General features: G+C 44.6%; 2 protein-coding genes across 5 annotated transcripts in view; both read right to left on the bottom strand.

Annotated features, from left to right (window-relative positions):
- Window positions 1-1,694: 1,694 nt before the first annotated feature.
- LOC114873742 lies at window positions 1,695-10,904 on the bottom strand. 3 transcript variants are annotated; one of them, XR_003788983.2, is made up of 3 exons: window positions 10,725-10,904; window positions 4,110-4,502; window positions 2,896-4,010 (listed from the first exon to the last, which is right to left on the bottom strand). XR_003788983.2 is itself a non-coding variant. In XM_029182384.2 (2 exons), exons 1-2 carry the CDS (start codon window positions 10,835-10,837, stop codon window positions 2,775-2,777), a joined length of 228 nt encoding a protein of 75 aa, XP_029038217.1. In that variant the 5' UTR covers window positions 10,838-10,904; the 3' UTR covers window positions 1,695-2,774. The 3 variants fall into 3 exon arrangements, 2 of the variants coding, with proteins under 2 accessions (XP_029038217.1, XP_046142728.1); XM_029182384.2 differs by lacking the exons at window positions 2,896-4,010; window positions 4,110-4,502 and adding an exon at window positions 1,695-2,889; XM_046286772.1 differs by having other exon boundaries at window positions 2,896-4,502.
- Window positions 10,905-15,777: 4,873 nt separating this feature from the next.
- LOC114873716 (GAS2-like protein pickled eggs) overlaps window positions 15,778-24,298 on the bottom strand; it is a 41,527-nt gene continuing 33,006 nt past the window's right edge. The window contains exons 5-9 of one of the 2 annotated variants that reach the window (XM_029182340.2): window positions 22,883-23,084; window positions 22,517-22,601; window positions 21,712-22,126; window positions 21,195-21,612; window positions 15,778-18,830 (exon numbers count right to left, since the gene is read on the bottom strand). In XM_029182340.2, the coding sequence (XP_029038173.1) occupies window positions 17,947-18,830; window positions 21,195-21,612; window positions 21,712-22,126; window positions 22,517-22,601; window positions 22,883-23,084 (2,004 nt within the window). In that variant the 3' untranslated portion in view covers window positions 15,778-17,946. Of the gene's footprint in view, window positions 18,831-21,194; window positions 21,613-21,711; window positions 22,139-22,516; window positions 22,602-22,882; window positions 23,085-24,298 lie in introns of both variants that reach the window. The other variant, XM_029182338.2, reaches the window with a different exon arrangement.

Raw genomic sequence — 24,298 nt, forward strand, 5'->3', positions numbered from 1 at the left:
AACTAAAACAAGTCGAAATTTTGGCCCTCTGGCGGCAAAAATGTGAACTAAAATTTCGATGTCGAATCAGCGCCATCTGGTTTTGGAAAAAGGAACTAAAACAAGTCGAAATTTTGGCCCTCTGGCGGCAAAAATGTGAACTAAAATTTCGATGTCGAATCAGCGCCATCTGGTTTTGGAAAAAGGAACTAAAACAAGTCGAAATTTTGGCCCTCTGGCGGGAAAAATGTGAACTAAAATTTCGATGTCGAATCAGCGCCATCTGGTTTTGGAAAAAGGAACTAAAACAAGTCGAAATTTTGGCCCTCTGGCGGCAAAAATGTGAACTAAAATTTCGATGTCGAGTCAGCGCCCTCTGGTGGCGAAAAAAGGAATTAACTTACCTTTACTTACCTTTACTTACCTTTACTCGAAGCAGTCTTTAGAATATATTTATTATAATGTTTGCAGGGATATAAGCGATGCAGGGATATAAGGAATGCAGGGATGACATGAATGTGGGGATGAAAAGAATGAAGGGATGAAAAGAGTGTAGGGATGTAAGGGATGAAGAAATGTAAGGAATGCAGGGATGAAAAGAATGTAGGGATGAAAAGACTATAGGGATGAAAAGGGTGTAGGGGTGAAGAGCAGGTTGGGATGAAAAGAATGTAGGGATGTACTGGATGAAGAGATGTAAGGAATGTCAGGATGTAAGGGATAAAGATATGTAAGGAATGTAGGGATGAAAAGAATGCACAGATGTAAGGGACGCAGAGATGTTAGGAATACTGAGATGTAAGGGTTGCTGGGATATAAGGAAAAAGTTTCGGCTCACATCACGACTGAAATAAAACTGCTAATTACAAAAGAAGTAATTTGTCACAAACGTTAAAAATACAATCAATCACAAACGATTTACAAACGAAAAACACTAAGAAAAATTAAAAATAATCATATTTTATTACTCCTTCCGGCTAGCTTCATGTAGGTGTGAGTAATGGCACCGACAGTATCTCGTCGGTGGTAATGGGATATAGTTTTTGATATAGAAGTAATCTGCTATTACCATCAGGGCGAGTTAGACTGTTGCGGTGCGAAGTGCTTCATATTTTTATACTTGGATACAGTAGATGACGTTCGTTTTCAAGGGACAAATTCAAAACCCCTTGAAAACAGGCATATCTGGTCTTGTTGGACTGCTAGAGACTGCTAGCAGTAGTGTACTCTACATGGAAATATACTCTGAATAGCTTTCGGCACCGACGAGCACTAACCAGACTAAACAGCTATCGTCACCTATGTGGTGAAAACCTAAACTGTTCGTTACTTTATCGGTAAATAAGATCGATAACATCGTTTATTAAAAAATGTATGTTTCTGTTTCCCTAGTTTGACCGTTCAGGATTAGATGGCACTATTTTTTTAAAGCGCGTCCTAATATTAAATTTAAAAATATTAATTACCAGATTATATATTCCAAAGTTAAGTTCTGTTATATTTTGTATAAAGAATATAAGACATATTAAAGTACACCATCTTTCTATATTCCTTACGTAAGAATCTTAAACTTTTTTGTAAAATAAAGCAAAGAGGAACGAAGGATCATACGATTTAACCCAAACGACAAATAAAGGTTTATTATCGTCCGACGATTTCTTGTTGAACTTTATCTTTACAAAACCGTATGTAGGTCCCCGGAATGACCACTGTAAATTGAGCAATTCCGATGCCGAATCAATAATGAGCCCATCCGTGTGCCTTATTTTCCCGTATCGATGATTGTATCGACGACATTGAGTCCTTTTTGGCAACGACCACTTTTTTAGCCCCCTTCCTCCCTTCTTTCTTCGTTGCCGTTACTCTCACGACGTCGCGTTTTTAGAATCACCTCTCTCACCGCGGGTGGTGTCGAACTCCGCTAGAGATAAAATGCACCCCGATGAGAACTCGCTATAAATTCTCAACGAGGGAAAATGAAAACTGCTTGACGTCCCGATACATTCATGGATAAAACTTTTCCTGGATGGGTCCCATCGAAGTTCGTACAGTTAAAAACGAAAAGATATTTTAAGGGAGAAAGTTAGTCTGAACGTCTTAAAATTATAAGTTATTTTACTTACACTGCATCGAGCATGGAGGGCTTCTAAGCACAATGGTTACTTTCTAGGGTTCCCTAGTAAGTTCTCCTCCTACATTTCCATTTTCTCTAGAGAAGTCTACCGTGTCCGGTATTATAAAAAGTTTAAACCAATTTGATAAGCTCGCCTTCCTCTACTTACATGTATAGAAATGAAACAGGTCTAATCCGAATTACTTTCAACAATTTAGTTCCACCAGTTTCGTACCACAATCCATCTCTCCCGGTATCTATTACAAAACATTCAACTGCATTGTGGCAATTCGAAAGGTAATTGTGGATACTCCGACACTATTGAACAGCATCATCAAAGCGATCGTTCTTTAACTGTAACAAATGGTTTTTATCGTGACAATGCAACAGGGAAACATGTCGATCGGGCATCTCTCGCGCGTATGGTTAGTTTCGCAATGGTTCGCGGAAGGTCGCCGACGTAAAGGATTGTCTGCTACTCTAGGCCGCTGAAACGCAGGTGTTTTCCGACATGAACGTCGCGACAAGGCTGCCCACGATGCCTACGAACGTATATCCGGTTGTCTGACTGCATGCGAGGACTTGCCTTTCGCAAGGCCGTCTCGACTTAGAGACTAGCAGCCCCTCTAGAAAGTGACAATTCGAATAAGTGAACACTCGCACACATTCAGACAGGTGTGTGTCAGATGAATTCTCCGATGCGTTCCCCGCATCTAGGGATTTCTTTTTCTTCCGACAAGGAAGACTCTTGCTCGACGTGGATTATTGTTGACTCGCGGAAATGCTGTCCGGTAAGCCTGGATTCGTGCAATTTCATTTATGAGTTTTATTTGTAATACAATATCATTCTTTGATTCTTAGAATACTTCCGTTATTAAGTACTGACAGCAGATATAGCCATTAAACACAGAGCAGTAATTGTCTCTCGTTGCTCTTTCATAACTCATCGCATGGTAGTTTGTTATTTAAGTACTCGAAGAATTTATTCGAGAAACAAAAAGAATGAGAAAAATATTGAAACCGGTCTCGACGATATAATCTATCTAGTCTTTGATGCTTCGTTTTAACTGCACCCTGAGGAACTCCGACAAACTGACATTCGTATGCGAAGTCACGTCTACGAGATATTTCGTTTGCCATAACATAGAAATCTTCCTGTTTTCGTTCCACCTACTCGGTATGCTCGCAACATTGTTACTTGCCGAAATTTCGCGTACGAAGGTTGCCCGTGCGCTTTCTCACCTTTTTCCTCGCGATCCAGTGGCCCGCGTAAGGATAGGACTGGTCGAACTTAATCATGGGACTAAGCGCCATATTAGGACACATGACTCACAGATGCATTATTGGTTAAAAAAGCGACAAAATGGCCTCTATCCTTGATGTTCCTCTAGATCGTGAAAGTCGAAAGGCAACGTTTTATACCATTCGCGTGTTAGGGATCTTTGAAAGCTTGTTTGAAACGAAAAGTCTAAACTGGAAGAATAATATCCCGATCAGAAGTTTCACGAGCATAATCTACATTTCGATTAGTCCGAAGTCCGAGCAGCGCAACGCTCGGAGACACTCTTACTAATCACAACTTTCACCTTTCTGCATAATCGCAAATCAAACGATCGCCAGTAGCTTTAGCTAGGCGCTTACCGCCTTGTTTACTCGGCTCGAAAACGAACCTGAATCCTAAATAATTCCACAGCCGGCGCGGTACAAGCCGCTTCGCTCTAATTTTGCAACAGGAAGCAATTCGCTGTCTCTGATTACCATCGGTGCAGCCGAACGTTCCCGGGATTTGCATCATGAAAGTTTCCCCTCTCCCCTCGTACCTGCGCAACGTTTACTCTTCTAAATCCATACCGGCGACAATTTTCGTTCGATCCTTGTTCCGCCACTCGCGGCACGCTTCCTCCTGGCCAGCTCGTTCCTGTTTCATAATCGTTCGTACCGCGAGGATCTAGCACGGTGGTGGTGCACGGCTTGCGGCACGATGTGTCTATAAACTATGTTAAACGTGTAAGCTTACCAAGAGCCGCTCTCACTTTTTCTGGCTGGCCTAGCCTGGCCCGGATAGGCCTCTATTTATCCGTCGTTCTTTGCCAGCGCGACTCGTGATACGGGTTACACAGAGAGAAGAGGAAGAAGAAGGAAGAAAGGCAGCGAGAGCCCCAGCCAGCGAGGCAGGAGGCAACCTAGGCGTGAGTCATCGTGAGACAAGATCTCGGCTAAGGAGGCGGCCTTGATGCCGCAAAACTGTTCGTAATATCGGCACGGGTCCATGGATCGTTGGCTTCGATCGTCGTTATGCCGATGCAATAGCGCCGTGGCTCTCCCTCCGGCAGAGACCCAGGGAGATCCTACTCGTCCTGGGAGGTAGTAGGAACTTTGCCTCATAGCCGTGTCTTTTTGCTCGAATTGTCTGTTGGAAGATTCGATACATTTTAAACAATCTCCAAATTCGAAAATGCAATCAATTTTTCATAAAGAAATTCAAGATACCGTGTCGAGCAATTCATCGTATTTTATGAGACAAAGCTGCTTCGAACTGGTCCAGCGAAGAGGCGGTTTAAAAAAATCGTATATCGAGCTTGTGGTAGCCTGGCGGCAAGGTTTGGCGGCGTTTCGCCTCATTTGTCGCGATGCACGAGGGGTTCGCGGATTATAATGGCACTCGACTCGGTACGAGCAGCCTTAAAGCGAGTGCCAATTATCGCTCCTCCGTCCTGACGAACGTCCCTCCCTCCCCCCGTTGGTCCCTTCGCCCCGTCGCCACGGTTGCTCCTTTTATTTCGATTCAACGGTAGCTCGCCGCGAAGGTAGCTCGCCGCAGCCTCGTGTATCCATTAATCGAGCGCGGAGGGAGCGGAATGCGAAAAGTCATGCTCCGGGAAAAGGGAGGCGGCAGTTTCTTAAAATACACTCGGGTAATTGAAGGGCACCGATCGCAAGAAACCAGAACCGCCTGCCGCCTTTTTCTCTCGTTTTTCTTACCCTTTTTTCTTTTTTTTTTCATTCTCTCACAGACGATCACGATCGTTAGCCAACGGGGAAAAAACACAGCCTCTCTCTGTGCGCTTTCTTCGCCGGGTCTCTAGCGTTAAGGGGCTACACGCATGCGCGATGCTCGCACTGGTTCCGTGATCATGCGCGTTTGTGATCCAAGCGCCGCTCTATGGGGGCATCCCCGTATCACCGCGTCTAGGGGATTCTTGGAGGTTTTTGCGAGCTCTAAGGGATACTTAGGAACCGAGAAACGTGTAACTTGACGCACCGTAATGAGCACCGTTTTTGTCGCGGATCACGAGCTTTAAGGTATCAAACGGCTTTTTCACTATATCTGGGACTCCTCGGTTGCAGGAAGTTCCGGTGAAATATTCTTTGAGAAACAAGTTGAAACTAGTCTGAGATGGTGTTGCTTGTTAAAGGACAGGTTTTCTTTTCACGCTGGGGAAAAAGTTGCTGTTTATTTCTTGCGATGTAACCAGTGTATCAATGGTGGAGGCGTGTTTTATAGCGGACTACCGTGATCACCTTAAGCCGCAAGCAGGTGCAAAAATATCGAACGTGAACTTAATTTGGTTTTAATCCAACGTACAGTTACCAGCAGCGTGTATAGATGTTTCTATTACACGTTTGTGAAATAAAAATTTACCATACCTATCAGGATCAAGAAGCCAAACGTGTTTGCTTTCTTAAGGCATAATTTTGATGTGGATCGTCGCGATCACCGTGTGTACGAGTCATCGAAGCCGTCCTTCGTGCGACGCTGACCGCGTGACTAATTTTAAGAATCGCTCGCGATTCTTTCGACCGAGATGGAGGACACGGCGCGCCGGGAGAACGGCGACAGAGAGAATCAGCGAACGCGGTCCTTAGGACTCCCCTAGAAGGCAGGATTTTTTCTGCGGAATTACCTGCGGAGGCCGAGAACGGATCACCTGGCAAGGATACACTTCCTATTAGCGCCACCGTGGCCGGCCGTATATGGCTTAAGGCGTATCTCGCGGGTCAACCGGTCGTGTAGCCGTTTGCCTGGACCAAGGTCACTTCCGAAATATCCGACCACTCCATTTGCTACTTCCAAACAGATCTTTCTGCTTCCCCTTTCGATCTAGACAATTCCGAAACGTTTCATTTTCCCTTCATAGCTGTTTAAGGTGAAATAATTAGAAAATCAAATCGTGTTTCATCGAAGGAGAACAAATAAGAACACGATGAAACGAATGTTATCGTTAGACAGTTGAAGAGTGATAAAAATCAGTGTTTCAACGTAACAGTCATGAAATTTCATGAGATCTCTTTATTACTCGAGGAGCGAGCTGGAATCGTAAAAGATCGCTACCGATTATCCTTACATAGGTGTCCTCGCAACGATACGACTGCGTTACCGCCCGAGTTACAGCCACTTTGTTGGGTGTTTTCACCCACAGATCTTGTAGTTACACTATTTATATCGGTTTACTACGTTTTTCCTTCCTTTTTATCGCCGCCTTATTAGGAAACACCGGCAGCAACGTAAGCTCGACTAATTTCAAATTACCTTGTCGAGCGACAGGCGAAACGAATGGCTATCCAGTTCTGGAGATTTATAAGATCCTTCGGTAAATTATGAATTTATTTCTGGATAATTGCTGCTTTTCGTATTTCCAACAATTCGATATCAGATTCGTATAACGAGGATCGCGGTTGATAATCGATTCGTTCGACATTTAAGAAGCGAGTAAAGGACCCTGGTGGCACTTCCGGCACGCTTCGAGCCGGCCGGCTGGTATGCAAAGTTGTGCTCGTCTTTTCGTCGTTCCCCTTTTGGCGCATACGCCGCAGGTCGAAAGTTCGTGCGACCGTGGCGATTATTTTCAACCCGGAACGAGCCGGCCTTTCGAATACCCTGACGTGTCACGTCAGACTATCTTTCATGCATCTTCGTTCCTAGAGAAGATCTGACCTATCGGCTTCGATCGGCTTCGATATTGACCGTCTTAATCGACTCTACGATCGCCAATTGTAAAAATGCCAAAGTTCATGGAAAGTACGGTCGTCAAAATGTTAATTACCAATCCAAGAGATAGATATACCGATTATAATATTCTTCGATTCATTTGAAATAATTGTATTATGTGGATCGTTCTAAAGTCAATCTCGTAACACCTCATTCACGCCGGCAACTTTCATTAAAGACACGAAGGTACGCCGTGTAATACTGTATGATTGCAAAATTGCACTGGTAATTTGAGAAACTGCAAATTGGAGTCGATCTAGTTTCCTCTCACATTCCGCCATCCATCTCTTAAGCAATTCTTCTCCTCTCCGAGGAATTTACATTTCGTATCCCCGACCATTTCCTCATTTTTCCTCCCTTCTAATTAATTACTGTTATTAAACTACTAAAAGTACTGGCCAGTACTTTTCTAATAAAGGAAAATTCTTTTCCAAATATTTAATGAGCACAGAAACTTAACCCTAATCTCACTTGTCGACGGTGTCACGCATCCTTTCACTCCCAAACGAGCAAGCAAAGGCAGAAATCAGAAATTGGTGTCCTATCTGTCGTCTGTGGACCACATTATCGACACCAGATCTAACAGCCTACCGAGCAACCAGTTAATCAGTAAACCGAACGATCATTTAAATTCATCGTACTGGCAAGCGTTTAGCTTAACCGAGCAACGTTTCCCACGCGTTTTCCTCTGTCCAAGTCGCATTCATCATTCTGCGTATTCTCTTAACCGTGAAGCAATAAGTTACTGAAAACAGATCGAAGAAAAAAAGAAATGAGAGAGAAGGTAACAGCTACACCGATACACGGCCAGCCTAATTAACATACTGCCGAACGAGACCGATTTAATATCTTCTTTTAACCGTGGACGCGAGGTGACACGAGGCTAAAGGAGGACCGGTGCTTCTCTCCACTTGTCGCCACGCTTATTGCCACAACTGGCCAATAACAAATCAATGACAAAGTAAAAACATCAATGGAGCCGAGATTGCACGTCCAACAGGGACGCTAACTGGTCCTGTTTGTAAACTAGTTCTACGTTCCCCTGTGATGTATTACCCCCGGTTACGTATCACGGTTTTCCTCCGCTTCTTTGTGCCATTCGGTCTGGACGCAGGTGTGGAAAGTTAATAAGGAATTCAGTTTCTCAATGTGTTCTTGATCTATTTCAAAATCAAGCACAATAAAATATTTTCATTTTCTTTAAGGAACTTCGCCCAAAAATTACTATAAATGTAATTACAAGAAAAGGGGAAGTTAAACTCGTCACTCGTCAAACGAGCCCCGATTAATTCCTTTCTTAAAATCTTCGTTGACCCTCGCGGGAACTAATTCTAGATTGGATTATGGCGGCAGGTGAGCCGCCCGGAGGCTTTATACGGCTCGACACGAGGACTACGTCCCGAAATGGTTGCTCCAAGGTTCCTCACTTCCGCGTGTCCCTTCCTTTTTTTTTCTCTCCTCGTTTCCTCTTGTTCCTCCCGTTCCGCGGAGTTTCGCGCCTTCTTCGCGCCCGTCATCGCGCGAACAGCTTCGCGCGCCGTACCGGGACCTTCGACGCGCCTTATACGATTCTACCGGCGCCAATACGCGCTCGCGCCTCGTGTCATCGTGTCGCGATGACGATTAAGCTCGATTTAATCGAGCAGCGCGGTTCGAGGCGACGCTGGGCAAAAATAGACTGGCGAATTTCGATTTACCCGTCTCTTAAGCTGATACGTGCCCTCGACAAGGTTCTTCAACCTACAATATTTGTTATCGATCGTGGAAAATATTTTTAATGCTCGAATACTGCGTAGTAGCTGGACCAAGAAATAGCCAATTAAGGATAAGTCGATGATTAACTAGCTGCACCTGAACGGTGCGCCCAACATGGCGCTAATAAGCTGCCATTATAAGACCATTTGTCGCAGCGAAACGATCTGCACGCGATCGAAATTGCATGCGGGAAAACTTTTCGCGTCAGATGAAAACGGAAACGGCAGCACGGTTCGTTTGTATTTATTAGCCGGAATATATCTCGCGACGAAATCGAGGCGTGTCTATCGCCGCGTCGGGCATACATCATCGACGTCAATCACGCCGATCGGATCGAGTGCATGCAAATAATCAACGATATCGCGGACGGTTAATTAAGAAACACGATAGGATACGAACGTGCCGTGGAAATGAATTTTTCCTATGCCATTTATTCGCGCGAAGCTATTTAGAGGTTGATCAGTACCGGATTGGGGACTTTGATGGTTCCAGAAGGCGACTACCAGTGTCTCGAACCTGCTTGTTCATTTAAATTTTCATGAAACTCAGGTTACACTTGGTATAGAAATTATCTTCTATCCGTATCGGAGCTAAGTATATTTACACCGTCTTTCGAACCACCCATGCAAGATTTCAGCGTATTCCGCTAGCTTTCGATGCCATTTACGACCGTCTTAATCCTACCCCTACTCGCGATTTGTCCGCTGTTCCGGGTCGGTCGCGAAAAAAAAAAAAAGGAACAAAATCGATCGAATCAGCTTCCTACGATCGCCAGGGGAACCTGTTATTAGCACACCGAAGTACGTAGAAAACTGGGTCTTCGATGTCGACATCCGGTCCCCGGTTAACCAGATTACGATACGCTCAGGATCGGTTGCCTAAAAATTCCAATACTGAGCCGCGTGGGCCGACAAACTTAGCCTTCCCTCCCGGCAGAAAATGTAATCTTAAAGCGCCATTGTTCCGTCTGTCAATTCTAATTGCGCGAACTACGCCAACGATATTCATTGAAATCTCGCTCCCTTCCTCCGCGTTCGACTTAGAACGCGTGGTACACCATGGAACGTGGATTAATCATTTTCAGCCACCTGGTTCCCCCCGTTACCCTTTTGCTTTATGATACATTTCATTTGCGAACAAACTACAGAAGTTGTGAGTACTTAATAGCAGCAATTAGTAATTCGTGATTAGTTACTTGTGGATTTTCCTATGAATCATCGAGTAATTTAAGTTTGGGTAGATTAAGATTTTAAGTTAGAATCTGGGTGGATTATGAAAAATATTCTTATCTATAATGTACTTCAGACTTCGTTTAATCGAACAGTAAATGAAAATTTTAAACAAATTGAATGTAAATTGAATGCATAAGTGAATTACCAGCACGAAGGTGAACGTGTAAATCATATTCTCGCGCGAGGAAAGAGAATAACGAACCTGAATCTCTTTCTTCCTTCTGTTTTTTCTTTTTTTATTCGATCTGCAACCTTGTTGGGTGACGTTCAAAGTTCTCATTCGAAACACTGCAATTTACCGTGTCATCAATAAACCGTATAAAGGTTCATTATGAACATGTGTCGACGCGTAATGGCGATTATTATTAATCATTTTTTCTCCCCATATTAACGCTATTAATCATTATCCTCGAAAAAGAAAGAACACAAAACTCTGCAAGTTAACGTTTGCCAAAAAAAAAAAAGAAAAAGAATTACCGAAGAGGACCCATAAATCGAACTGAAAGGCTATTGCTTAATGAATATTCATAAATGTGCACGACAACGAAATATAGGCGTAATTAATTATTTCGTTATGGAAAGATTTGGCGAAATTTCTTGTTGCAAATAATTCTACCCTTTTTCAGTATTGTTAGTAGTTTAAATCGTTACTCACAGTTGAAGCATCTTGCTCATCGCTGACGTTTTCTCGATGATCTTCATCCAGGAAGACCTCTTTAGCGACTCGTTGTCCAAGTCTGAAGAACTAACGCCACTTATGATGTTCATACAGACTCACGGGTAGCGTCATTAACTTCTCATTAGTGTCGCGACCGGCAGCGTGATGCCGAGGCTTCCCTCGTCGGCTGCATTTTCCCCTGTATACGACTGAGGTGAACATTTTAATTGGGAGGTCGTGAACTCGGTGGTCCTCGATGTCTGCGGTCTACCATCGTTCGCTGATGCATCTTCCTTCCTCTTCGATCATCATCAACGAAAGCGTGAATCGATCATCTTCAATTTGACTTTTAACGTCGAGATTAAGATAAATTCTATACCCAGGCTTCCTTTAAAAATACAGTCAAATATCTTATCTTTTATGCCACGCGTTAGATAACTTCAAGTTCTTTTGAAAAATTCGATTCTCTAATTCTTCTGAAGAGCATGCCAAAAGGAAGTGAATTAAATCGTAGCTATTTTAGAACGACTTTTCCCGGAGTCTTTGAAAGGAACCATAGTTGAAATTCCAAAGGACAGAGACGAGTTCTTTGGAGAACAGAGAACTTCAGGGTCGTCGATGACAGGCGGTAAAGGATGAGGCTGGTAGTAGGTTACGTGCTTGCCATATCGGTCGAAAGAACAGCCAGCCTTGGAGGTCCTTGCTCGAACGAAGGTCTACGAAATCGCAAACAACCACCGATCGTGCCGCTTGACAAGCGGCTGGGCCATTTTACTTCGAATCACGATGGACAACGACGGTGTTAACTTTATGAATGAAAGAAACTTCATACACGGTAGCTCGTTTCCGAGAAAATTATCGCGACTCACGCAGCTCGTTAATAAAATCTTGCTGACACTTCATTTTTTACTGAATTCGATTGGATCGTTGAATGTGTTAAAATGGATCATTGGCAAATATGAAAATTTCAAATACCTTTACGAACGGTCTGATCATCATTGACGATGACGGAAGGTACTGTGAGTAGAATAGGAAGATAGCCTATGTCGTTAACGAGTCACGGCATGGCAGGCTTTAGGGTGACTATCGTAGGTCTTCAAGGCAGTGTCTTGCTTCTTCGAGTAATCGACTTGAATCGAACTTTCTCGAGGAGGCAAGCGTGGCACGATTTCTCAGCCTATTATCATGTAAAGTCGATTAACAGTCGGTCGTTGACATCGGTTTGTCTTAGGTCGGGCTGCGAAGAAGCTTTAAAACTAACGCTTCCTCGCATCAATCATTCGCGATAAGATAAGGTATTACGCGTCGGGAAAACGACTAAATAGCTTGCTGAATCTCACGATAGACATTTCGCAAACCTGTCTATTCGATGCACGCGAGTCGCAGTAAACAGCAATAAACATATACGTGTTACGATATTAAACAGAGGCTCGGCTTCGACTCACATTTACCACCGGACTCGTGGGAGAAGCGTTTTTCCACCAGACTCGCCCAATGATTTCGCGTGTTTCCGCGTGTCTAGCACGATGTGGATCGGTCAACGTTTCACCGCTTATTATTTGCATATTTCTCGGGTTTCAATATCTGTCCAGCCGGCGCGGCACATCTGGCGTTCGAGGTGTGACCAGCTGTGATTTCCAGCTGAAAATCGTTGCCTTTCTCCATACTCTTTTGTTTAAATACCACCTAACCCGATACAACCTCCAACTAATCCCAGCATGTCATAATATCGAAGCCATAAACAGCTTTCGTAACGTAATGCGAAGACACACTACGTTCGCCAATTAAGCTACCAATGCAAATTCTAAAACTTTGCCTTCGTCAAAAATATCCCTTGTTTAAACGCGTCGAGAATGAAGCGTTCAGGTCTCCATCAATGAAAACCACATTCCTCCAGGAACAATTCTGGACGCAACACAAAGGAACATAAAACGCGACGCGAGAAAAGAAAAGATCGCCGATCGTAAAGCTCGACTGTTCGATGATCGTTGCCGAAGGTGCAACGATTACCCGAGGGTAGGACGTAGGCGGTTGTTACAGGGTCAGAAGAGGAACCGGAGGCACCTGCACGCCGCCCACTAGGCAGAAGATCGAGGGACGTCTATCGGTGGTCGTCCGATATTACTCGAGAAAACGGGTGAACATCTTAACCCTTAACTGGCTAATATATCATATCCGTTACGCCACTTTACCCGGTGATTTTCTTGCGATCCGGGGGGCGGTACCGGAACGATGTTATTAGGCTCGTCCATAAATTAACTCTCGCCAGTCTACGAAATGAGTAATCGTATTTTCAGAGAATATCGATGCGTCTCGGGAAAAAACTGAATCGATACTTAGAAAAATCTATCGGAAGCTAGACGCGACGAGCAAATGTACAAAGGATGGAAGAATAAATAGAATAATTGTGATTAATGCAGTCGCGACGCAAGGTGTATCGTTCACGGTCCACGGATCACCGGCGTACCTACTCGAGACAATTTGTCAACGTTTGGAATTTTAATGGTCGACAACCGCGGAGGTGGAGGAGCACCGGGCTCTCGGTGTATTATGTTTCGCGTTTTTCTCCCCCTTGGCCCGTGATAAAACGGTTAAGCCGACCAGGTGAAAGTACTCCCACGCTCTCGCGGCGATGACCTCAAGTCCGACCGAATTTGCGTCACAATTTTCATACGCGACGATCATCGGGACACTTTGAAAATTTCGCCAGAAATAGTATCTTCGACGCGAGTTTCACTTATCTCGAATAAACGTTCGGGCGTATTATGCAAGACGTGGGTGTGTCTTTGTCCCGGGATCGATTTTTAGAAATCTGTCGGTTTCTGAAATTCTTGGTTTATTAGTGGTATCAGTGATTGCTTTCAATTCTAATGGACATCGCGACCGTGTGGTTTATTGAAATCATTAGCACCTGTGATGTATAGGCAAATACGTTAGCTGTCGAGGGAAGAAGACGGCAGGTTGAATCGCGAAACGATTATTGCGAGAGCAGGAATTAAGCATGCAACCGGTCTCGAGATCGAGAAACGCGACGAAACGCGAAAACTCTGGTATGCATCGCGGGATCTTGTGTACATAGGACGTACGATGCAATTTCCATGAGGCTGCAACAGGCCAGAGTACGAAGAGAATGCGAAATGAACGGCGACGTATATACGTTCTTACCGTGCATGCTGTTCGTCGCGTTAAATGAGAATCATTAAGACGATTTAAATGGATTTTCTAATTGTCAGTCATTATTTCAGCAGTGTGTTGCCCTCGCTTCGACAATTTGCGAACCGGCTGCAAGCGATTCGCCACGGTATTCGCAGCTGCGGACCAGATTTTATCGCTGTCGCAACATCGGCTAGTGATAAAAGCGAATTACAGGCACGACGAGCTGCGATCTGCGTTTGCGACCACCTTTTTCTAAATTTCTTAGACGAAGGACAATTAACGTTGATAATAGATAGTTGATTAACGAAAGGAGTCTGTAAATTTTCTGTACGTTCAGTAGATGAATAAAAGATTTAAAAATAACAGAAGATCTAATATGTCAATCCTTCATCGCCTAATGACCAACATCCGAAACACCCAGAATCCCTAATACTCCCTTGACCCAATACCCGTCACCCTATTTTAAACGCGAACGTAACTACAAAAACAGCCCTAACCGTAAGTCATCATCGAGCAAAGCGTTCTTTGATCCTCGATGCATTGTTTCAACCCTGTGCGATACCAGCGGGAATCGTCAATCAGTGTTATTATCGAGGCTACCAGGGCTTATCATAAATCTAGCCGGCTGAACCATTTTAAAAACGACCCCTTCCGAGATTCCTGGAGGCAGGCAAGCGAAACACAGAGAAAGAGCCGCGTGCTGACTCACGGACACGTGCAGACACACGGTGGTGGACCATTGTTGGTCGTTGCTGGCACGGTCCGAGGAAGGAGAGCCGTCTCGCCATATGCGGCAAGGACGCCGATCACTGTTCTCCGTTGGACCTCGTACTTACATGATCGCGTGTTTACCTCTGCTTAGACCGCCGTTGTCCGCTGAAACCTTTGAAAAGCTCTTACAGGGCTAGCCGTCATCTATTCACTCGTTTCTTGCATAATCTTCACTCATTCGTGCAATTGTATCATGTTGGTATAGGATCATCGTGGGGATCTACGCGTTACTGAAAGTTAATAAGGATTAGAAATGTTGGAATTGTTAATAAAATGATAGGAATTACGTTTGCAGCCAAGTACCAGGAGATCCAGAAGATGGTCTCGAAGCAGTCAGGGTTGGAGATTTTAAAAGAATGCATTTCAGGAAGGATTCAGGTACGTTATCTGAAAAAGGAAAAATGAAATTATTAATATCTGTTAAAGCTTTTTATTATTTTTTTTCTTTTTAATGCAAGTTTTTTTTTTGTCTCTTTCAATTTACAACTTCTCGTAGATAAAATGATATAACATAACATACTCAACGTTGCGTATAATAATCGTAATAATAATCAATTATCATTATTGCATTGATAATAATGATAATAATAATAATCATCGCAATAATAATAATAATAATCGTAATTATAATAATAATAGCAATAGTTGCAATTCTTTGCAATAATAATATTAATATTGGTAATCATCGGTATTATTATTTGTCGTTGCGGATGAAAACCGCAGCTGCCTGGGGTTACGAAGCTTAGGCTTAAAAAGACGAGGGCGTTTACCCTCCCACCCATCCCTCCAAACGTGAAATCTACGAGCAATTTTGTAACCAATCTTCCGGTATAGATTGTAGCCTCTTTCTACCATTTCTTTTTTATCTATTCATTTTGTCAAGCTATTCGAACGTTCCTCCGTCTAGGGAAGATCGCGCTTTGTCGAATTTGAATTTTGATTATCCAAAGGTTCATCGAAGGTACATCGAGTACATAGAGAACTAAAAAAAAAAGAATCCACGCTTCGTTCGAACGGCACAGAGGCCACAAAAACTAGCCGGAAGATCACCTAATTCGTCTCACTAAAAAATAATTTCGTTCTCGCTATTTTTTCTGTATTTCATTTTATTTTTCCTTTTTTGTTTTTGTTTGTTCGTTTCGCGTTACGATCTCGTCAACAAAATAAACCTCTTTTCTCTGCTTCCCTGACGGAAGTGTACCTCTTAATTCGTAACAAGCAGAAGTGGCTTCGCTGGCGGGACGTCGATAGGTTGAGATTACGTTTAGGCCACACGCGAACAAGTATCTCTAGAGAACACAGTTATAAAAAATAGTTGCTCGACATTTCCTACCTTTTACATTTGCCAGGTTACGTTCGCGCGAGTGATTTTGGAAGGATTTTGTATTCAAGAGAATAAAAAGTATTCTTTTCCTAAAAAATCTACCGTATCGTTTATCTAGAAAATCTACGAAATGTTCTCATCCCTTTTCTTTTTTCGAAAAATTGCAAAAGGATCACGAGGTCCCGCCGGAAACGCCAGCTGCCGCAGGACACTTGATAAAAAATGCCGCTACACTCGCGTTTGGTATAAAAAACAGTGAAACATTGGAATGGCGTTTTGCATCGACACGTCACTATCTACAATAATTAATGCAGTCTGTTTTTCTTAATTTTTTTCAGGGGTTAATTTGATTTTTCGTCACGAAGAAATTCCTACCGAATCTCCTTTTTAGTTGTCTCCTAGTCGAATCCTAAACAAGGATCTATCATTCCGCTTCTCGTCGTCGTTTCTCTTTCCTTCATCGAGCGAACTCGCAACGCGTAAATAAATCGTCTTCAATAAATACAACCGATAGACTATATAAAATAAATAATTTCTGTCGGTCAGCCTTGGTCAGGCTGACCCTCGCAAACGTTCGAACATAGAAATTCTGACTGCGATACTCAAAATTCTCGTCGATCCCTCGACGACCTTCTGCGTCGGGGAAACGATCGTCGTCGAGGGATCGAGATTTACGCTCGTCGATCGTGATGCTACCGAGCTAAGAAAATCGCGAACACGCGTTACCCTTTCAAACTCTCCTGTGATCAAATGCTGCTTTTCTTTTGGTTGTTTAAAAAATTAGTACCAAGTAACAAGCAACTAGATAATTAGAGAAAAAAGAATCTTTCAATCATACCTGCACCTCTTAACATTCACACCAAACACCGTTCAGTCCGATTTATCAATCAATAATTCAGTCTCCGTTTAACATTGAAGAATCACACTTAACCCATTCACGAGCAAAAGGAAAACATGAAAAGTCATCGAGATGAAAAAGAAAAAAATGAAAGGAGCTATCGATCACGCAAAGCGTCGCGGCAAGAGAGAACCGAGCACAGGTCGCGTGTGTGTCCACGTTGCAAGGTGTAATCTCTCGTCTCGGATCAATCGACGAGCTGTCAGCCGGGGTGCAATTAACTGACTGGAAGCAAATCGATTGGGAAGCCATTAACGCAAGACACCGGCACCAGCTAATTGCCTGCACGAAATTCCCTGTGTACGTTCGCCAATTGAAATCGTCCGTCGACGAGACGAGTCTACTTCTCTTTACCTACCTGCCATCTTTCCATTTTTTTTTTTATATCGCTCACCTCACATACAGTCTTACTCGCATCACGAACGTTATACCTCGTTCAGCACCATCCAAGCACCACCCCGATATACGCGTCACTCCTACGAGCTTTCCGCTAACTGATTTCACCCCGTGCACCGTTAAGGCCCGTTAAGTTTCCCTCGAATCGGACGCCTTCGATCTGCGATCCCGCGGAAAGGTGGACTCTTTTCATCGGCAATCTAACTCGATTCGCTACGTTATCAGAGAAAAATAATCTGCTCTACGTGGAAAATAGTTGTGGGTCGTTTGAACGTTCGCGAGGTTTGAGGGGAATGCGGACTTAGGCCACTTCGTGAACACCTAGTGCACCTAGACAGTATTATTACTTACTTTCTGGGAGTGTTATATGTTAGTTGGTAAGCTCGATTTGAACCGCCATCCCTTAATAGGCCCAAGGTGTATCAACTCCACCTATCTCTAAAGTGTCACTTAAATCAATTAAGCACCCTCAATTCCAAAACAGTCTAATTAGTTCCTTCTAACTGGAACGCGTTCAGTCCACCCCTCGCGTGTCACCGTGATCATCGACAAACCCCCTGGTCAAAGATCGCTGAGATCGAGGACGTCGCGACGTTGAGAACCCGATGTACGCGCAGGTTAAGCATCGACGCGTTTACGCGAACACCTTTACAGTCTACCCACCCGGCGAAGCTTCACACGCTGTCCGACGCGACGGACATGGGCCTTTTGTACACCGGCGCGGGTATCCTCGAGAATCCACCCCTTTCCGAGGCGGCTTTCGGGTCCTTCCGAGGACTAGCCGCCATTTGATTGTCCTGTGGCAACGCTACCGTACCATTACCGTCTATCCACGCCCTGGTGAACTCCATGTTGGCATCGCCGGTCCCGTGCGACTGGTAGTCCCTCAGTAGGTCCTGCAGCTTCAGCACCACCTCGCGCTCGTCTTGCAGATGGCCCACCTTCTGAAGGATCTGTTCTAACAGAGGATTCGCTACCTTGGTAGGCGACGACTGAAGGGACCCGGTGGATGGCTTGATCCTTCGCCCGTTTCTGTCGTACTGGACACCGTTGGAACTTTGTCTGGGCAGACTCTGTCTGGCCGGGCTCTTCCTAGAGAAACTGGGCGTCGTGGTGCACGTGGCTGATCCCTGAGGATTCAGAAATGTGTCCGACTGGATGCTAGGCCTTTGCTTAGCCTGTCTACCGTTCCAGGTATTGCTACCGCTCACCGGAGACTGACAGCACTTTGGTACCGGTGACGATGCCTTGCTCAAGCTACCTGTTGGAGGCTTGCGAAGACTGTTCCGGATTGCACCTCGTTTCAAAGGACTTCCTTCCGGGCTGGAGTTACTGTCCCTTGGCGTCCTGCTGCCTGAAGAAGCTCTGGACACGTTGCTGTTCTCGCGGACTATGGAACCCGCGCGTGGAGTCCGGTCACCAGAGGAGGAGGCTACGCTTCTGGACGGTGAATTGCGCAGAGGACTCGCTGGACCTATTCGAGTCTTTCGTAGGCCGGTCTCGATGCTTTCTGTCTCTACGCAAGATCTTTCCTCTTGATCGGGCTTCGCGGGTTGCTCTGCAACATCAAAGTTAATCGATTGCTGGAGAACCGGAGGCAACAGGAGTGCTGGTTGAAAGTGAATTGATAATTTCAAACATAAGAAGTAGAGATACGTTAGAATTCGACTCTTTTATAAAAGGCAAAGCAGAAGTCGAAAGTGTAATAATCTGGAAATGAAAACAGAGACGTCAGGCGAAGGCAATTAACCTCGATGCTCTCGAGACGACGTGTATGCGCGATTCGACGAATCGAAAGCGCGATACGAGAAGCTAAAAGGTTCGATTATCATCTCGACTCGTCCCGTTCCTTCAGCTTGCCCACGCAGTGTGCTAAAACGGGAGATGTCTTCGGGCCCGTCGAAGGATCGTCGAATCCTAAATCGGCCGAGCGAAATCCACTCGAGTAAACTTGAAAGAACGCTTCGCTTGACATTTCAACGCGATTGCATGCGAAAACTATGCGAATGCTTGATTGTGTAACACGGATTACGTAAGCAGATTGGATGACAATCGCGCGTTTTGGATAAGGACGACCGGCATCGATGTTTGACGTTGTTTGAAAAGGTTGAAGGATGTTTGAAACGGCCAAAGATGCTTGGAAAGTTGCAAGCTGATCGTTCCGAGTGATTTTATACGATGTTACAGATCGTTCTTAACGTCTACCAGTTTGCAGAGGGTGGGCTGCATCGTTCAGCTCGGTTACATAATCTCTTTAGTTGAATTATCCATGCGCAAGTAGAAAAACGATTACATTGTAAGTTTATTGAGCGTAAAAAGTTATTGGCGAAGTCATGGCCAATTAGAGGGACATAAACGCGTTTTAAATCAGGAGAACCAGTTCGGAATCACGGGGTGCATCTTAATGGGACGTAGCATCGATGGTACGTTGCCAAATCGAATTTTGGCATGTAAAACTCGTTCATTGTGGAAGGAAACGTTTTGTATAAAATGAAAAGATTCCAAGGTAATATCGTGCATCGTTCAACGAATGATATAATTTTTAAGAAGGTAGATTCACTTGATTGGTACTCAACAAGGAACGGTCGGTACTCGATATCGATCGGAAGCAGTAGTTTGGTCTCGGTGACATTAAGAACTTTCCACAGACCACTGTTTCCCAACATTTTGGACCACCCTATAACTCATTAATATTCAAACTACACGAACATACACGTTATGGAGGCGAGTATACAGGTTGGCCTGACATTTAGCTGGTTCCGAAGTATTCCACGGAGGAGGGGAACCGTACGTACACGTGTGAGTATTTGTGCCGGAGCGTGGGCGATCTTCAACAACAACCTGTCCTCGGAACAATCGCCAGCGGTCGATCCTCGATAACGCTTACACGCTTTGCTTCGAATATAGCCCGGTGCGCGCGTTCCACGCACTTGACATACGCGATCTTCGGTCACGCGAATAAATAAAATGAAAATCTAACGACCGAAACTCGTGAAAATTCGTGCTAGACGGGACGATAATACCGGCCGCGAATCGATTGGCCTTCGACAAACGCGATGACGAACTCTAGAGGCAAGGAAAAATCAATTTCACGGCAAAATGTTTCGGCAACACCCACGAGTGGTTGTTCAAAGTAGGCCAGGCTAGAAAGTGAATAAGAAAAAACGTGAAAAGAGGCTGTGAAGGGATCGATCGACGAGGGAACGAGAAACACAAGAGGAACCGCACAATACCCCGTTTGTTCGTCCCCTTCTTCCCCGCGATCGCGACATCCACCCCCTGTTACCGTGTGCATATTAAACTGAATGACTGGCTTTGATCGAAACGTCGCGAGTATTTATGCGTTTTCTCCGCAGCGGGATGCGATTATCGCGATCTTGAGACGATTTCACTTGTCTCCGATCGCAAACACCCGACGAGTCTCTCGTTCGTTATGAAACGAGACACGGACGCGGTGACTCTAGATTTTAATTGCTGCGTCGAGCAACATTTAATGGGTATGGAAAGTCGTTAAAATGAAAATGTAACTACTTTTGTCATAATTTAATATCTCCTTGCTCAATTTTATTCCTTGATACTCGAATACCGATTATTCAATGTTGAGTACCCGATATCAAATAGCCTGTGACTTTAAAATAGAAGATGAACACTTTGGTGGCAAAAAAAGAAAGCATCATCCTGTAAATCAAAGGTGGAACGTGACCATCTATGCTTAAGAGGTACACGCAGCCTGCTACATCGGTTAACTTAACCAATATTACAACGCAATATTCACGTAAGAACCATCGAGAGCCCACGCAACACCCGTTGACCATAAATCAAGCCGCGAAAAGGTCCAAAGGAACGAATGAGATCGCCACGATTGGAGGCGACGAAAATAAAAAATGAAAGAAAAAGAAAAAATGTGACAAACAGCGCTCACTTTGACAATCGGCAACCGTGGGCGAGCCCTGCGTGCACGTTCCAGGATTTCCGTTGCTGCTGGGTGGCTGGACGGCTCCCAAACTTCGATAACCCTCGTCGGACATCTCGCTACAATTGTCCGAATGTTCTCCATCGCCGTGAGGAGATTTGCTGCTGTAATGCGCGTTACTCGTCACGTCTTTGCCGAAGTTCTCCAACACCGGCTCCTCCTTGATTGCCGGAGGGCTAGGAGTTGGACTACGACTGCTGGAATCTTCGCGACACTTGTAATTATAGATCGTCGGCTCGTACTTCGGCGTGTCGTCTTTCTCTACCGCCCTTCGAGCCACGCCACCCTCTACCACGTATCGTTTCGTGAATTCCTCGGACAGGGCAGTTTTCGCGCGATTTTCCTGCTGGAGATCTTTCCTTGCATCCTGCAGAACAGATCGGAGAACAACCGGTCAATTTAAAAATATTCTATCACCGATCTATACCTGGCCTGATCTACAACAGCCAAGTAACTCATCGCTTACCTTAATTTCCTGATGCCTTCCATGATGGGTCGGCGAGCGGGCATCCTCGTTCAAACTTCTGCTGGGCGAATCAACGACGCTGTATCCGATCCTCGCGTGTTCCCCTTTCGTCGCAGGGCTGTTCGATCTGAACTGTTGCGCCTTCGGGGTGGGCGATCTCGATCGTTGTTTCCCGAAATCGACAGGCTGGTGGCTCGGACTGGCGAGGAATTTCCTCTGTGGCGTGGGACTCCTCGACCGATTGATCTTCCTCTGCTCGTCGTTCGTCTGTTGTTTGCCGGCTGCTGGCTGGTGAGGCGTGGGCGATCGGGAACGATTGCTGGAAACGCTTCTGGCCGCGTGCAGCTGCGTCGACGGCTGATTCTGTATACCACCGGCGCAAGAACCGACGCTAGACGCCGAACTTCGCCGAGTTCTAGGAGGTGATCTGCGGATCAGCATCACGTTTCTTTCTTAACTAATTGGACCAGGCAATTATGCTAGTTGGCCACTAAACGCGAGTCCACTTTATTAAATAATTAACATTTCAATTTATTATAGCGGTCTTTGGCCCTTCTAAGCATATTTTGCCTGCCTCCTCTATACGATCAATTGTTAGAAAAGTACGCGTCAAAAATGTTAATGTATAAATTGTTAGTTTAAATACAAGAAAGATTTTCTGAAACTCGAAGTCTTTCCTTTCAACGCTCCATATAATTTCCCGAGGCTCGTGCATCGTGCTATCTCGAACAGGCGATAGAAAATCTCGACGGAATGAATGACTGCGGACAGATAAATGACACCTTAGAAGCAGAAAATTACTCACCTTTCGTAATGCACCTGCGCGCTGCCAAGGTCGAAGGACCCTCCAGCCTTTTGAATCAACTTCGCTGAGATCATCGAGCGATGCGCTGCAATGATGGAAAAAAAGAATGGAAAAATGGATGGGTACACATGCGACGCTGAACAGGTGATTACACAATCGAACACGATCGATATTTTTCTGCCGTTTTTTTTTCTTTTTCAAAGAACCTGAACGCGTCACTAAACGTCATTTTAAATTAATATCCATAGAATATGAATTTCTATAGGCTAGACATCTTTGAAAAAAAATGTCTTTCTTTTTAATGATGACCATGCTGAGCAAAACAAAGTTCTCGTATAATGCGGTAAAATGTAAGGGTTTACTTACAGGTTCTGCATCGACACGGGTCATGTTTGTCCAGATAGTGACTGAGGGTGTCCCAGCCTCCACCGACTCGCACCATAACGTGACTTCGTAGAATTCGCACGAAAATCAACACTTTTGTGTCTCCAATTCGATACTTTCCCTCGGATACACGGATCATAGGGAACTGGGTAGGGCAGGTGCACCTCTCAACCAGATCCCGAACCTGAAACAAAAAATTTCCAATTAAAATTAGTAATAATATTCGTAATTGCCATTGTCAGACTCGATAAGAATTTCCTTTTCACGATTAATAGACACGTCGGACAAACTCAATACCGTAGGAACAAGTTGACGGAACAAAGCAAAGCGAACACGAGTTTTCCGTTGCGTTCTTGACGCGTTTTTTTTTTTTTCATTTTTCATCATTTTTCGAACACGGAGTGAAAGCAGAAACTCCGCGCCCTATCTGTCTGTCTGTCAAACGCTCGCGGGCTCCGCGCGAGCGTAATTCCTCGCCGGTTTTATCCAGTCGCTTGTTAATTTCGTTCCGCCCGTCGTCGACGCGTGCTTTCTTTACGCGTATAAACGATTTGTTTTCTTTTCCTTTTTCGCATTTTTTTTTTTTCAGAAAGGAAACGAGGTGACGTTCAACGAAGCGAAGTCTGACTACGTGTCAATTCTCCGTTCGAAAATTACACGCTTGCAAATTGTAGCTTCACGGTCAAGATTTATGCCAACGTTGCAAATTGATTTTGTATGCTTCTCCTTCCTTTGTGTGCTGTTTTTTTTTAGTGATGTTACACAGATTTATCTTGATTTATGTTCTTTCTTTTTATTCGATGTGGAGATATTCTCGATTGACCCAGACAAGGGTTCGATAATTAATCACAATCAGTTTGAGAAAAATATTGAAATTTTTCGCAAGAGTGGTAAAAATCATTTATGATCTCAGGGAACACCCAAGATCCCGACAGAATTACACGATACGCTGAGACAAGCAGCCCCGTTATCCCAACACGGGGAGAACTTTCCTCTCGCGGCGTATTAAGTCGGCCGCGTTATTGATTACGCTCCGTTATCGGCGCGTCGAATCGGCTGATATAAATATATATCATTTACGTGCGAACACCCACAGGCGGGCGGTCTCCTGACACGAGGAACGGTGAAAATTATTTATTACCGGATCATAGAACCGCGCGAACCCGACTGATTCTTAGCCACGGGGCTGCTCTGCTCGAACAATTCCCTCCCTGCCTCTGCCGATGACATTTTTCTCCCGCCAAATGATTTACAATGCCGGCCACCGCGCAGCTTTCCTGAAATTTCCGACGAACAACACCCCTGTTCGGACGATCGATCGAAGGAAAATACTGCTCGCCGTGAGGCTACAACACTGTCTGCTCTGGTATTCAGAGTTTAATTCTGATTGGAGAGGGT

Source organism: Osmia bicornis, chromosome 8 (genome assembly GCF_907164935.1).
Source record: "Osmia bicornis bicornis chromosome 8, iOsmBic2.1, whole genome shotgun sequence".
Lineage (NCBI taxonomy): Eukaryota > Metazoa > Arthropoda > Insecta > Hymenoptera > Megachilidae > Osmia > Osmia bicornis.

Coding starts and splice junctions, on each gene's coding strand:
- LOC114873742 (XM_046286772.1), bottom strand. CDS start 10,837: ATGAACATCATAAGTGGCGTTAGTTCTTCAGACTTGGACAACGAGTCG. Junction 4,503..10,724: donor ATGAGCAAGATGCTTCAACT/GTGAGTAACGAT, acceptor ATCTTCCAACAG/ACAATTCGAGCAAAAAGACA.